The sequence below is a fragment of the Rhinopithecus bieti genome, unplaced genomic scaffold (genome assembly GCF_001698545.2).
Source record: "Rhinopithecus bieti isolate Rb0 unplaced genomic scaffold, ASM169854v2 scaffold_66334, whole genome shotgun sequence".
In the NCBI taxonomy this organism is placed as follows: domain Eukaryota; kingdom Metazoa; phylum Chordata; class Mammalia; order Primates; family Cercopithecidae; genus Rhinopithecus; species Rhinopithecus bieti.
The window spans coordinates 1-12,668 of NW_016825388.1; the positions used below are offsets into that span (position 1 = coordinate 1).

The 12,668-nt window shown below is 44.3% G+C and overlaps 1 protein-coding gene across 1 annotated transcript; it reads left to right on the top strand.

The window, feature by feature from the left end:
- Positions 1-792: 792 nt before the first annotated feature.
- On the top strand, positions 793-11,485 carry LOC108522646 (neuroblastoma breakpoint family member 4-like; the record flags this gene model as incomplete). The annotated part of the gene is made up of 5 exons (XM_017862991.1): positions 793-844; positions 1,589-1,761; positions 4,756-4,992; positions 7,038-7,252; positions 10,218-11,485. Coding segments are annotated over 4 exons (668 nt in total), but the record flags the coding sequence as incomplete, so codon positions are not given.
- Between the last annotated feature and the right edge of the window lie 1,183 nt (positions 11,486-12,668).

The window sequence follows — 12,668 nt, forward strand, 5'->3', positions numbered from 1 at the left end:
ACACTGTCACGACATTGACAAATTCACACCAACCTACGCAGCACATGCCCAATAGGTGTCTGTCAGGCCTCTTAATCTGAATAAGATTTGTCTTGCCAGCTATTGTATTCCTTACAAGTTTCTTTCCCAACCATGTCCTTTGAGATTCTATGCCAGCCCAAGTCCAGTGGCATCTTTGTCTACTTTTCGTTAAAGGTATTACCTAGGTTTCAAAGACCTAGTCTCATTTTCTGTGTCTTTGATGTTGGCCAGTTTTAGGTGAGCAGTACATTAGCTTTTGTTATGTGTCCAGAAACAAGACTGGGAATTGTCACTCCTAGTTGTAACAAATAGCCAATATCTCTTTGTAGTACCAAAGATTCATTTTGATTCGAGAGTCTGTATGTTCTCTCCTTCATTCTAATTTCAGTGTCTAAAATCCTTGCCACCATGAACAATGTGGGTATTTGATGACTGAAGGCTGAATATTGCAGTTTTCCTTCTAGAAAGCTGTTGAGGTGTTTGCCTTGAATTGGTGTGAAAAACTTGCATAAGTATTTGCACAAAATCAGGACGGTTGATGTTGGAATAATGATCTACCAGAACAGGGACATTTCAATCCTAGGCTCAGGGAAGAAAACTAAGGCATCTCTCTCGTGACAGGACCTCAGGCCTCCTGGAATATTTCTCTCACAGTGTGCTGTTCTCCCACTGAGGAAACTGATGTTCCTATGTTAGGACTGCACAGTGGATGGTTTGTGTGTGTAGGGGAACCTGCTTCATGTGTCTGTCCCTTTGCCAATTTATTTACAGAAATTGAAAAGGATCAAGAGGAGGTAGAAGACCAAGACCCACCGCGCCCCAGGTAACTCTGAGGAATCATGGACAGTAATTCAGTGTTGATATCTGGAGTCTCAGATGCAGGGAAAAATCAGAGTGTGCAGAATATACCTGTTCCATCTGTTCAGCCAACCACGAAATAGCCATATTCATAAGGTTGACTCTTTTCATTGTACACCTGTATCTGTATTTCTTCCTTATAAATTCCTTTCAATTCTACTAATCTGCATTCAGTTGACTCTGTTGAACTGATCAGTCACAGACATTTTCTGCAGTCCCCTTTTCTGTCCTTTTTGCTTAAAGTGAAGTTGAGCTGAACACCTGATGTCGGCCTCTTTGGCATTACCAGGTTTACAAGTATTTGACAGCAGGAAAGTGAATGAAAATAACTCTGTCATGCTACAATGTTGAGAACAAGAGATGCTGAGGATACAGGAACTCTGTCTAGGAAGACTCAAGAGTCTGTATTCATTTGGCTACTGATGCTAATTTCAACAAAATGTATGCAAAAGTGCCGAATGTACTGTGTACTGGCAGTTTCCCACAGGGATCACTCCATCTCCTTCCTCCACAGCTCATTGCCTGCCCAGTGCCCTGAGAACCTGTCACTCTCTGTCTCCTGCTCAAGACAGGGAAGGATGGTTGTATCTCCCTGAGGGGACAGTACTTTGCTTCCTCTGGGTCTTCCTGTGGGCCTCCCTATAGAACCAGCTGGGCGCAGGTGGTGTTGGTTCTCTCTGGTGTTTATCTTCTGTCTTCTTTACCCCAGGTTGATCCAGGAGCTGCCAGAGGTGGAGGAGCAGAAAATCCCAGAGGACTCTGTGGATGAAGTTTACTTGACTCCTTTAGTTCACTGTGACCTGTCTGACTGCCACCAGCCTTATAGCAGCACTTTGTCCTCATTGGAGAATCAACTTGCCTGTTCTGCTCTGGATATAGCCTGTGAGTACCCCAACCTGGAGGTCACAAAGCTCCGCTATCCTCCCAGGCAGCCTCTATGTGTTTTATTTCCTACAAATTGTGCAGCTGAGACAGATCACCTCTGTAGGCAGGCCGTATCCACTGCGCCTGTTTTGAGTCAGGCTCTTGGATCTAGTTTTAAGCACTAGGTAGAGCTTCCTCTTCACCTGCTCCAAGTGCCTCCTCTGTCACCTGGCTCCTTCTCACAAGAACAAGCTGTGGCTATCAAAACAGGCCAGAGAGGGGTGTGGTGAGGCCTTATTGCAAATTCTTGGCCACAGTAGCTCAGCTGGAGAAATTTATATAACAGACCTCCTTCTGTAAGATAGAGAATCTCTCTTTTCTAAAATTATGTTGCTAACTACATGTCCAAATCTCTTCTCTGGCCATCCAGCTATGCTGGGAGTTTTGCCCCATTATTTGGAGGCCTGTTTTATGATTCCTGTGTCCCAGGCTAGATTCTCTTCTTCAGGGATCCCCAGCCCTGGGGCCATGGGCCATTATGGGTCCATGACCTGTTAGGAACTGGGCCGCAGAGCAGGAGGTGAGCGGTGGGAGAGCATTTCAGCCTGGATGCCACCTCCTGTCAGATCAGCAGTGGCATTAGATTCTCACAGGAGCTCGAACCCTATTGTGAATTGCGCGTGCCAGGAATCTGGATCGTGCTTTCCTTATGAGAATCTAATGCCTGATGATCTGTCACTGTCTCCCAATGACTGTCACCCCCAGATGAGACCATCTAGTTGCAGGAAAATGAGCTTAGGGCTCGAATCGCACATGCTGATTCTACCTTATGGTGAGTGGAATAATTGTTTCATTATATATTACAGTGTAATATTTATAGAAATAAAGTACCCAGTAAATGTAATGTGCCTGAATCATCCCCAGACCATCCCCCTACACTGGTCCCTGAAAAATTGCCTTCCATGAAACCAGACCCTGGTGCCAAAAGGTTGGGGACTGCGGCTCTACTTCCTCTGAGGGGTCTTCCCTCCACTGACGCAGTCCAGCGTCCCTTCCTTTATGCGTGGCCAGGCTTGCATCCTCTGCAGAGCTCCAGTGGTTTTCTCCATGTGTGGGTTTTAGTTTCAATCAAGTTTTGGTCTCAGTGCTATATTCTCATGAAAACCATTGACAACTAGTGTCCCTCATGAGGTTCTGGCGTAACCGATGAGCAAAGCAGAGTTGTTCCTGTCCCCATGACGTCCAGAAAACCCTTCCTCTGAGCAAGTGCCCCTTGAGATAGCAGCTCCATAGGATGTGTAAAAACAAAATCCAATTTTCATTTCTTCTTGCTCATTCTCTTTTTTTTCTAAACTTCAATTCTGGGAATTCCATGTTGATTTTTGGGGCTTTTACCCATTACATTATCTTCTAGTAAGAGCAAGTAACTCTGTGATGTCCCCCAGTATATTGGATTATGTTGTACTGAAGTTAGCAAAAATGCCAGGTGTGGTGATTCACACCTGTAATTCCAGCACTTTGGGAGGTCAAGGAGGTGGATCGCCTGAGCTCAGGAGTTTGAGAGCAGTATGGGTTACGTGGTGAAAACCTGTCTTTCTAAAAAATTATCAGGGTGTGGTGGTACACACCTGTAGTCCCAGCTTCTTGGGAGGCTGAGGGGGAAGGATCACCTGAGCCTGGTTAGTTGAGGCTGCAGTGAGCCACGACTGCACCACTGCAGTCCGGACTGAGTAACAAAGTGAGACCCTGTGTCACACTCACTGACACACACACACACACACACATACACAAAGAAAGAAACTAACAACAAAAATGTTGGCCTCTATTCTACTGTGGTCAGTAAGTACCTTTCATACTGGGACCATCCCCTTTCCCATTTTGCATTTCTCCCTGAGTTTCAAAAAAGCAAATACTTTTCTAGGATCACGGTGATTCATGAAACAATTAAAATACACACTGATCTTGCACCTGCTGTATGCCCTGCCCCTTTGCAAGCAAGCTGTGTCCCGCTATAACCCATTCAGGGCTCAAGGGACACTGCCAAGTGGGCAGTGGTATCTCCATGTTAGAGCTGAGGTCACTGAGGGATTTTTGAGAAAACTTAGGAAACCTTGCAGAGAACGAGGATGCGGAGAGGGGAGGAGAGAGAGGAGCCCCACAGCAACGTGGATCCGGCCCTGCAGGCCCCGTCCCCATCCTAAGCCCAACCTGGACTGACGTAAGATCATTAGAAGTCTTTTCTTAGTCCACTCAGAATGCTATTCCTCTCCCTGGGGAAATGGAAAGAATTTGTTTAAGGGGTGCCACCTGAACCCCACTGGAGCAGTGGATAATGTGAGGATCGTGTCCTCTGTTACCTTCCTAAGGAACCGCATGTGCTGATCTGTGGCTCTTGCGGCCCCTGAATTTCCAGGAAGGGACTGGTCCCTCTCCTACATTGCCTCTGTCTGCTGACACCCACCATATGGCAATAGGATGGATATGTGTGGGCAGGGGGTCCAACCATTATGGGCAATGGGAAATTCAAAATGTCCCAGAACCCAGAAATTTTGCCTCACTTAGTGTTTGGTCTGTAGCCTCCCAGCCCCGTTTCTCATGGTTCTTTCTCAAAGCCTCTCAGCTCTAACTTTTGGCCTGTTCTTACAACCCTGTGTGGGAAGAAAAACAGCGCCTCTTCTCCTGTGCTCTGAGGCCTCTCTAGAACTTTCCCTCTAGGCACAGGAAAGAGATGAATAATAACAGAATAATCAGGATGGTCTTGTTAGGCGATCCAAAGCCCTCTGGGCTGCAGCAGAGGTTTTTCACTTCAGGGATATCCCAGCCTGGGCCCCTGTCAGCGTCCCCAGGCACAGACAGGAAAGGTGACGTCGCCTGCATTCACGTGATGTCTGTCTGTGTGGCGTGGGTCACTGGGTGGCTTTACTGAGAGCAGGGACATCGGGGATGGGTGTTCTGGGCATCTTAACAAAGGGAAAGTCAGATTGTTCCTACTGAAGCCCCTTCTCCTTTCAGCTCCCACCAAGACGGCCTGTCCCCAAGGGACTTGGAGTGGAGACTTGAGCCACCACCTCTCAGAGGTGCAGGCTTCACAGGCACAGCTGGAGCCAAGCACCCTGGTGCCCAGTTGTCTGCGACTACAGCTGGATCAAGGGTTCTACTGTGGGAATGGCTTGGCCAGGCGGGGCCTTTCCTCCACCACCTGCAGCTTCGCAGCCAATGCTGATTCTGGGAACCAACAGCCCTTCCAAGGTAGGGAAGGAAACGGTGTCATGAAGCTCTAATCCAGGTGTTGGTGGTCACAGTGCTGTGGGTGGAGGAGAGAATGGGACCACTCTGTGCTTCCTCAGGGTCAAGTTGAAATTCATGATTCTCCAACCTAGTGAGATGAGCAAAGGCCTGGGGCTTAGGACCAAATCTGCTCTCGGGTCCTGGGTTTGCCACTTTCTGCTTGTTGACTTTGGCCGAGGTTTTTGTCTTTTTGCTTTTTGTCTTTTTACATCTCTGTTCCCTCATCTGAGATAGCTGAAAAATAATATCTACCTGCAATCTTTGTTGGGAATATTAATTATGATAATTTCCAAAGGGCTTGATTCCAGAAGAATTGCCCCATAAACCTATGAATAGGTGTTATCTAATCTTTTTATCTTTCTGCTCAATTTACACTTAGAAAGTGACTTCACGCACGATGTCTCCTGTGAGGTAGAGCAGTTATGAAGATCTCTGCTTTCTAGGGCCCCTCTTCCTTTTCTTTCTCACACAGACTCCTCTGCCAGTTTTCTTCCTCTCCTTCCCCATCCCTCATGAAGCCAATTTTCCCCTATCAGCACTTTCAGTAACAACCTATGAGGCACATGGAGTAACAGTGTAAATCCTGGGCCCACACTCTCTCCTGACATGTCCAGCTTCCTCTGCTTTTTTTCCTGCTTTTGTTGAAATAAAAGGGCAACTTTCACATGGAAAGTGTTCACATCAGTGTCTTTTATGAAATTCCATTTAGTTCAAATTCTCCACTCATGTCCACGGCCATGTCCTCAGTTTCCGTCTCCCAGGGATCCACTTCCGCTCAGATTTCCTTAAAACCTGGGTCGTGTTCATTCTCACTCTCCGTCCCACTCAGTATCTCTTCCTGGAGCCCCTGGGGCTGCCTGGTGCTCATCTGTCAGGCGATGCCCTCAGCTGAGGAATGAGGGGACTCCCGTCCTCAGGAGGAGGGAGGGTTGCGTGAGATAACGAGCACCATCTGGGTCCAAGGAAAGGACACATGGAAGGCGCTCAGGGAGTGTTGGGGGATATGCAGTCCCTGACATGGGCCGGGATGACTTATTTAAACTGATTTCTTCCCACTGGACTCTCCTTTGCATCTCTGTGGATTCTCATACCCCCAGCCAAGACTCACCCCACTGGCTCAGACACACTCCCTCTTGCTCACTTTCTCTGGAGTCCAGAGCCTGAACCAGGCACCAGGTAAGAGGACAGAGTGAATGCATTTTGTTTCATTAATATTTTCCTTCACCTGGTGATTTCTCCCTGCTATCTACAAGGTCATTTGTTTCTCCAATACCTTTTCTTTCTCATTCTTCTCATGTCTCTAATTTCTTTCCCATTTCAATGGACCTGAATAGTGAAGATACTGTGATATCCAATCTCTCCCAAATCCCTATATATTTTCTTTAAATTAAAGTGTACAGATATATGCATTTATATCAATTGTCCTATTATGTGTGACTATGTATATCTGGGGTGTATGCTACATAGGGTGTATATATATGCAGTAGATCATATAATGATGCAACCTTTGTAAATTCTCTGGGTTTAGTCTTCCTGGTTCTTTTCTCTCATCAGATGCTGTCACCTGTGTCTAGTTTCACCTCTGTGCCACGTGGGCTGCCACCCTACCGGGCCCGTCCATTCCCATCTCCTGTTTGAACCCAGCTCTGATTTAACTTTGATTTTCATAATCTCTTCTCTCCCAAAAGCATAGCCTACATACAGTGTTATTTCCTTGCCTTTGCCTTAGCTATCTGGAAGCTATTTGTGTTTCTTAATCCTGTGTTTCTTGAATATTTTTGTGAATTGGCAGTACCTTTGGCTCCTGGCAATCTTGTCATTACTGAGTAACATAAGAAAGATCAACAAAAAAGAAAATATTAGAGTGACTCTATCAGCTTTCCCACACCCTTTGGACTTTCTTGTCCAAGGCCCCTTTTCTGATTTGATGTCCTCTGGGTGGAAGAGAAAGTCACAGTAAGATCATGGGTGCCAGTGGATCCCATCGGCTGTGGTTTTATTTTCAGAGATTGTTTGTAAGCCCTCCCTGGGGATGAAGAACCCTCCCCAGCTGGAAGATGATGCACTTGAAGGCTCAGCAGACAACACACAAGGCTGTCAAGTCATTGGCCAGATTCATGCCTCCAGTGTCCTGAAACCGAAGATCATCAAAAGAAAACTCCCGTTCAGCAAGTGGAGACTGGCATTCAGATTCCCTTGCCTGCAAGCTTAGGGTGCAGAGGTAATCACATCTATGGCTGATAGCTGCACTCACTTCTTATTTCTCTGTCTATGGTGACAGCTTATTTTCCCACTGCTTTTTCTCTTCCATTTGTTCTCTCCAACAGCAGCTATAACCTCTGTCTGGTCTTACCTCTGTGTCCCATGGGCTCCCACCCTGACAGGCCCTTTCTCACCCCATGTCCTCTTTGCTCTCTGAACTCTGCTCTGTTCCTTCTTCTAGTGTCTTGACAGTCCCTCTCATGGCCACAGGAGAGTCAGGCCTCCTTGTCCTCATCCAAGTGCACAGTTTAAGCTGCTGAACACAGGAATATTTGCCTGGAATCACACACTCTCTTGGGAAATTTACCTTCCCTCCCTGCATCCCCAACTCCATTTCCTCTTTCTGCAGAAATCATTGCTTTAATACATCATTTACACATCGATTTTCCTCTTGAGTCTTCTTTTGAGCAATCCAACCAAGTCAACTCTTAATCATCACTTGTTCCTCTGAATGAGAAGTGTTAAAACTAAGGACAAAGAGCCCCACTTAGGAAACTAAATTAGAACCGGGGTCACAGATGGGAGTTCCCAATGGCCCGGAGTCAGGTTTTTCTTCAGCCCCAGATGTGCAGCCTAGTGGCAACGTGGATGGAGTTGCCAGGGTCTCAGTGTTCTCATCTCATGGACTTACTTAAGCTGATGTTAACTGGAGAACATTTATGACATTCTAAAGGGACATCACTCCAAAAGTACATGCAGAGGGCAGGACTTCGAAACTGCATACATCACGAGGTTCATCATTCCAACCTCTCTCCTTTTTATTCCCATTTCCACTTCTACAAGTCCATTGAAGGGTCTAAAATGCAAGTCAGATGCATCTTGAGGCCAGTGTATATGAGAAAGCATTTTATGAATTAACATTGAGAAAAGTGACTCCAGGACCAGCTTTATGCATACACAAGATGACAAACAAGAATCTTTCTACAGGACAATGTTTGCTTTGGCCCAGCCCAATTGATAAGAGAGAGATTGAACTGAAATTGTCAGGGAGAAGGCTACAATCCATGGAACCACTGGGAACAAAGTCAATCATGGGAGAAATGGGGAAAGGAAAGAAAATCATGGGAAATTGGGCTGTTCCATTTAGTATCTCTAAATCCTGCTTCCATGTAATAAGCACCCGGTGAGATTTCAATTAATCTGAATGCCTTGAACTCACACTCCGAGATTCTCACCTACATGGCCTGGGGTGTGGTCTGAGCATCTGTAGTTTTAAAATGCTCCCGTGTGATTCTAACATGTGGCTAAAGATGAGAAGGATCCCTGGTCTACTGTGACCTCAGGTTACCAACATGGAAGTGTTGCATACGTGTGGCTACTCCACAGAAAAGGCTGAGTATCTATCAGCCTTTGATGGAATCTGTATTCCCCTCTTAATAGTACTGTTTCTATAGCATAGAAAAAATCATGAAAGAAAAACAAGAAAATTAATAGATTAGACTTTTAGCCTCTGCTTGAAGCACACTTGCTCAGTTTTGAATACAAGATCAGTAAGAAATAATCATTATATCAACACTTAATGTACAGAAATACTACCTCCCATATTTCATATAGTGGAATTTAGTATTTTCTTTTGCATTTTAAATTAAAACTTCCAGTTTATATTTCCCCACACCCATTTTATAGCCCACTCATGGACTCACCACTGCAATGTGAAAATTTCACTTTTTGTCGATGAATGTCCTTCTGCAAAATCCCCAGAGAGAACTCATTGGTCTCACTTTTCCTGAAGAGAATACAATGACAAAATAAGACTGAAATTCTGCAAGCGATTGTATATGAATACTTCTTAATTAATGCCTCTCTTCACACTGGCATAAAATATTTAAAAAAAAAAAAAAAAAGACCTTGCCCAAAACGTACTTGGGGAAAACAGTAAGTGGGACGGGAGACTGTAGTAAAACACAGACTAATCTGTTTCACTTTGTACTTCAGAGTTTTCTTGGTCTAGATATTGAGAATATTTCTAGAAATGCCTTAAGGTGGAACAAGATATAGAATAAACTTCAGGGCATTAGGGAAAATAAGTTGGGCCATGGTTACGGTGCCCACTGTCTCTTTACTAACTCCAGTTTGAGTCTCTTTTTTTAAATTCCCTTTCTTTCCTGATCCCCTTTGGACAAATACTTATAATTATATATATTTTTTATTTTTTAACCAACAAAAGAAGCAGCAGCAACATCATATTTATTTGTAAAACCTTATTCCTGTCCTAGCCAAGGTGACCCAACTGCCTCTCATGAATGTTGAGACCTCCAGATTGGAGCCTTTCCTCTCGCTTTCTCCAATCTTTATTGAAAGGACCTTAGTGGGTGGATTGTAATTCCTGGGTTGTCAATAGCAAGTCATGTGGCCTTAGCTCAATCTTACTCCGGTGGCATCACTACTCCTCTGTTGTAAAAGGTGGACCTGGACGTGGATGTTGTCTGAGGTTCCTGCTGTTTCTCATATCCATGGTTCTTCCCATGGCCTTCCCATTCCTCCCTAGAAGACTAGGACATGGAGTTGTAACGGGGTGGATTTCTCTGCAAAAGGTCCTCTCAGTCTGCTCCTCTCTGTTTCTTGGCATGTATGATTGATGATGAGCACATCCTCACAGGGAGGAAAAGCCATCACTCTGCCCAGACAGAGGGGATCAGGAGGAAAGGGGCTGATGTTCCCCGCTGCTGGTTGGGCATAGGCGGGGTCCTTATATCCTGCACCCCAGGCTGACTGGAAGTTCAGGGAAGTTCAGGAGTGTTTTCTTCTCACTTGTGGATGGCACTTCCTCCTTCAGCCAGCCCACGCTCAACCTTCAGCTCATCCTCCCAGCAGGAGATCAGTTTGCCACTGAGATATCACTACTTAGCAGTCTCCTCAGACTCAGATATCAGGAGGACCTGACAAAAATGCTTATTTGATTTTTTTCTCTCTCTCCCCTACAGATACCAAATACTGCTGGAAGAATGCAAAGGATGAAAGGATGTCACAAAAAATTGCTTTTCCACTTGATGAAAAAAACTAAAACAGCAAAGCAAGTTCAAGTTCTAAGACAATATTGCAGGGGTCCTTCACTGAGGATTGAATTTTAGACACAGAATACTCTGGATGATTTCAACCCACTACTCTCCTTTGATTTGAGAAGCCACAGTCCATTCCCCTCCACTTGTGATCAATACCTAGGGAGACCAATGCCCAGATGGACAGACAGCATTGACAGGCCTTAGCCCTGCTCCTCTCAATTCCCATCGTGTAGAGAACAGGAGTCAGGAGCTACTGGCAGGAGACTGCATGTCAGCCGGGACTCTGCCAGGGCAGAGTATGAACAATGCCATGTTCTTGCTGAAAATGCTTAGCCTGAGTTTCATAGGAGGTAACCCTCAGACAACTGCAGAATGTAGAACATTGAACAGGACAACTGACCTGTCTCCTTCAAACAGTTCTTCAAACACCACCAAGAACACAACAAAAAGGAGAAGAGACATTTTGGGTTCAAAAAGACTAAAAAGACTATGTAGCTTATGCTTTTTTAGTCATTTTGAACCCAAAACATCTCCTCATCTTCTTGTTGTTGTCATTGATGGTGGTGACATGGACTTGTTTATAGAGGACAGCTCAGCTGCCTGGTTCAATTCTGAAGTTATCTGAAAATGTCCTCATGATTAAATTTAGCGTAAACATTTTGCCAGGAACACTGCAGAGTCCATGCTGTGAGCTTCCTGCCTCAGTCCATCTGCAGGCAGAGAAGGCCCAGTGTGTCCATCCCCATTGTTGTGATACTAGGATCGTCACTTGGCTAAGTAGGGGTCTAGCAGCTCTGTGCCTTGTAAAGACACCGTATTTATAATTAATTTGGAAAGTGGTTTGAAATAGTATCAATATCCTATATTCTAATGATCTTCCTCTGAGTATTTTATCATCAATTAATCACCCCTGCCTGTGTCAGTTATTATATTTATGTTTATACTTTGAAAGTTTTTTATCTCAAAATCTTACTTTATACTTGCTTTTGCTGGCATTCTTCATAAAAAAATTCCCTGCCTGAATTTTAACTTTCATCCAAAATTAATTTTAATTTCTTTTTGCTGGCATTCTGTTGTGAAAAATAATATTCTCTGCCCCAATTTTAACTTGCATCCAAAATTAATTTTAGTCTGTCAGTTAGAATGTTTGAGTTTTAAATCTGTTTAATTAAAACACTTTTTGCCTCTCACTCTGGACTATTGTATTTTTTATGTATAATGTTTTAAGCTTTATTATTATGATTGCTTTTGGTGGATAAGAATTTAGATTAATAAAACTACTCTTAGTTCCCTGTTTATATTCTAAACACTTCCGTGCTCTAGTCTATGTTTACCACATGTCATAGATTGTATTAACTGTGTTTCTTTGTTGATGTTGTTTTCTTTTTGTGTTTCTGTATGTGTGTGTGCTTTTTGTTTGTTATTTAGGAAGAGTTGTATACCTCTCTTTTGAGATTGCACTGAAAAGGTTTTCAATTGCCAGTACCAGGGTTCTGATCCACCAGGTCTCAGGCCTGATCTGTGTTTCTCCATACTTGCTTTCTGAGGAATGTTTTACCTGTGTTTTGTCATTAACAGACCCTCGCTGCTGTGTTGACCTCTATTTACATGGTGTTTCCTCTCCCTCTGCTGTTATGTGGCTCCCAGACCTGGCTAAATAAAATCACCTTGGGTCCCCAGTGCTCCCTAGCCCGCTTGGGGGCAGAATTTTGGGTGGTATTTTTGACTCTGTGTTAATCCCTAGGGCTTTGAAGTGTGTGTGGAGAAACTCAGCTATTATTCTAACCTATTTCTTCAAATGCAGAACTTCAACAGTATAAAAAAGGACACAGAATTCCATAGTAGAACATCCTCATAATCACTGACCAGCTTCAACAATTATATCGAATGGCTGAGCTTTACAAAGTGCAATCCTTCCTACTTAACCTAGGAAGTATGTGTGTGTGTGTATATGTATATATTAATATATATGTATGTATATGTATATGGCATGTACATGCGTGTGTGTGTGTTTGTGTGTGTGTGTGTGTGTATACAGACAGTTTGGACATGAGATTCTGGAGGCTGAAATTCCCAAGATGGAAAGGCAGATACCCAGGAAAGTATTTCCTTCTTATTAGGCCTTTTACTTCTCCTCCGGCCTTTGGTTGATTGGCTGAGGCCCACTCACTTAGGGAGGGTAGTCTGCTTCACATAGACTGCCTATTCCAGTGTTAATGTCATCCAGATCCTGCCTCCAGTACACACACAGAACAACATAGGAACAAATGTACTGGCACCCTGGGGCGCGGTCACAGTGACACACAGAATTAACCATCACACAAGTTCTTTGTCATATTAGTGATTTTCATATTTTCTCCCAGTCTGTAGAAT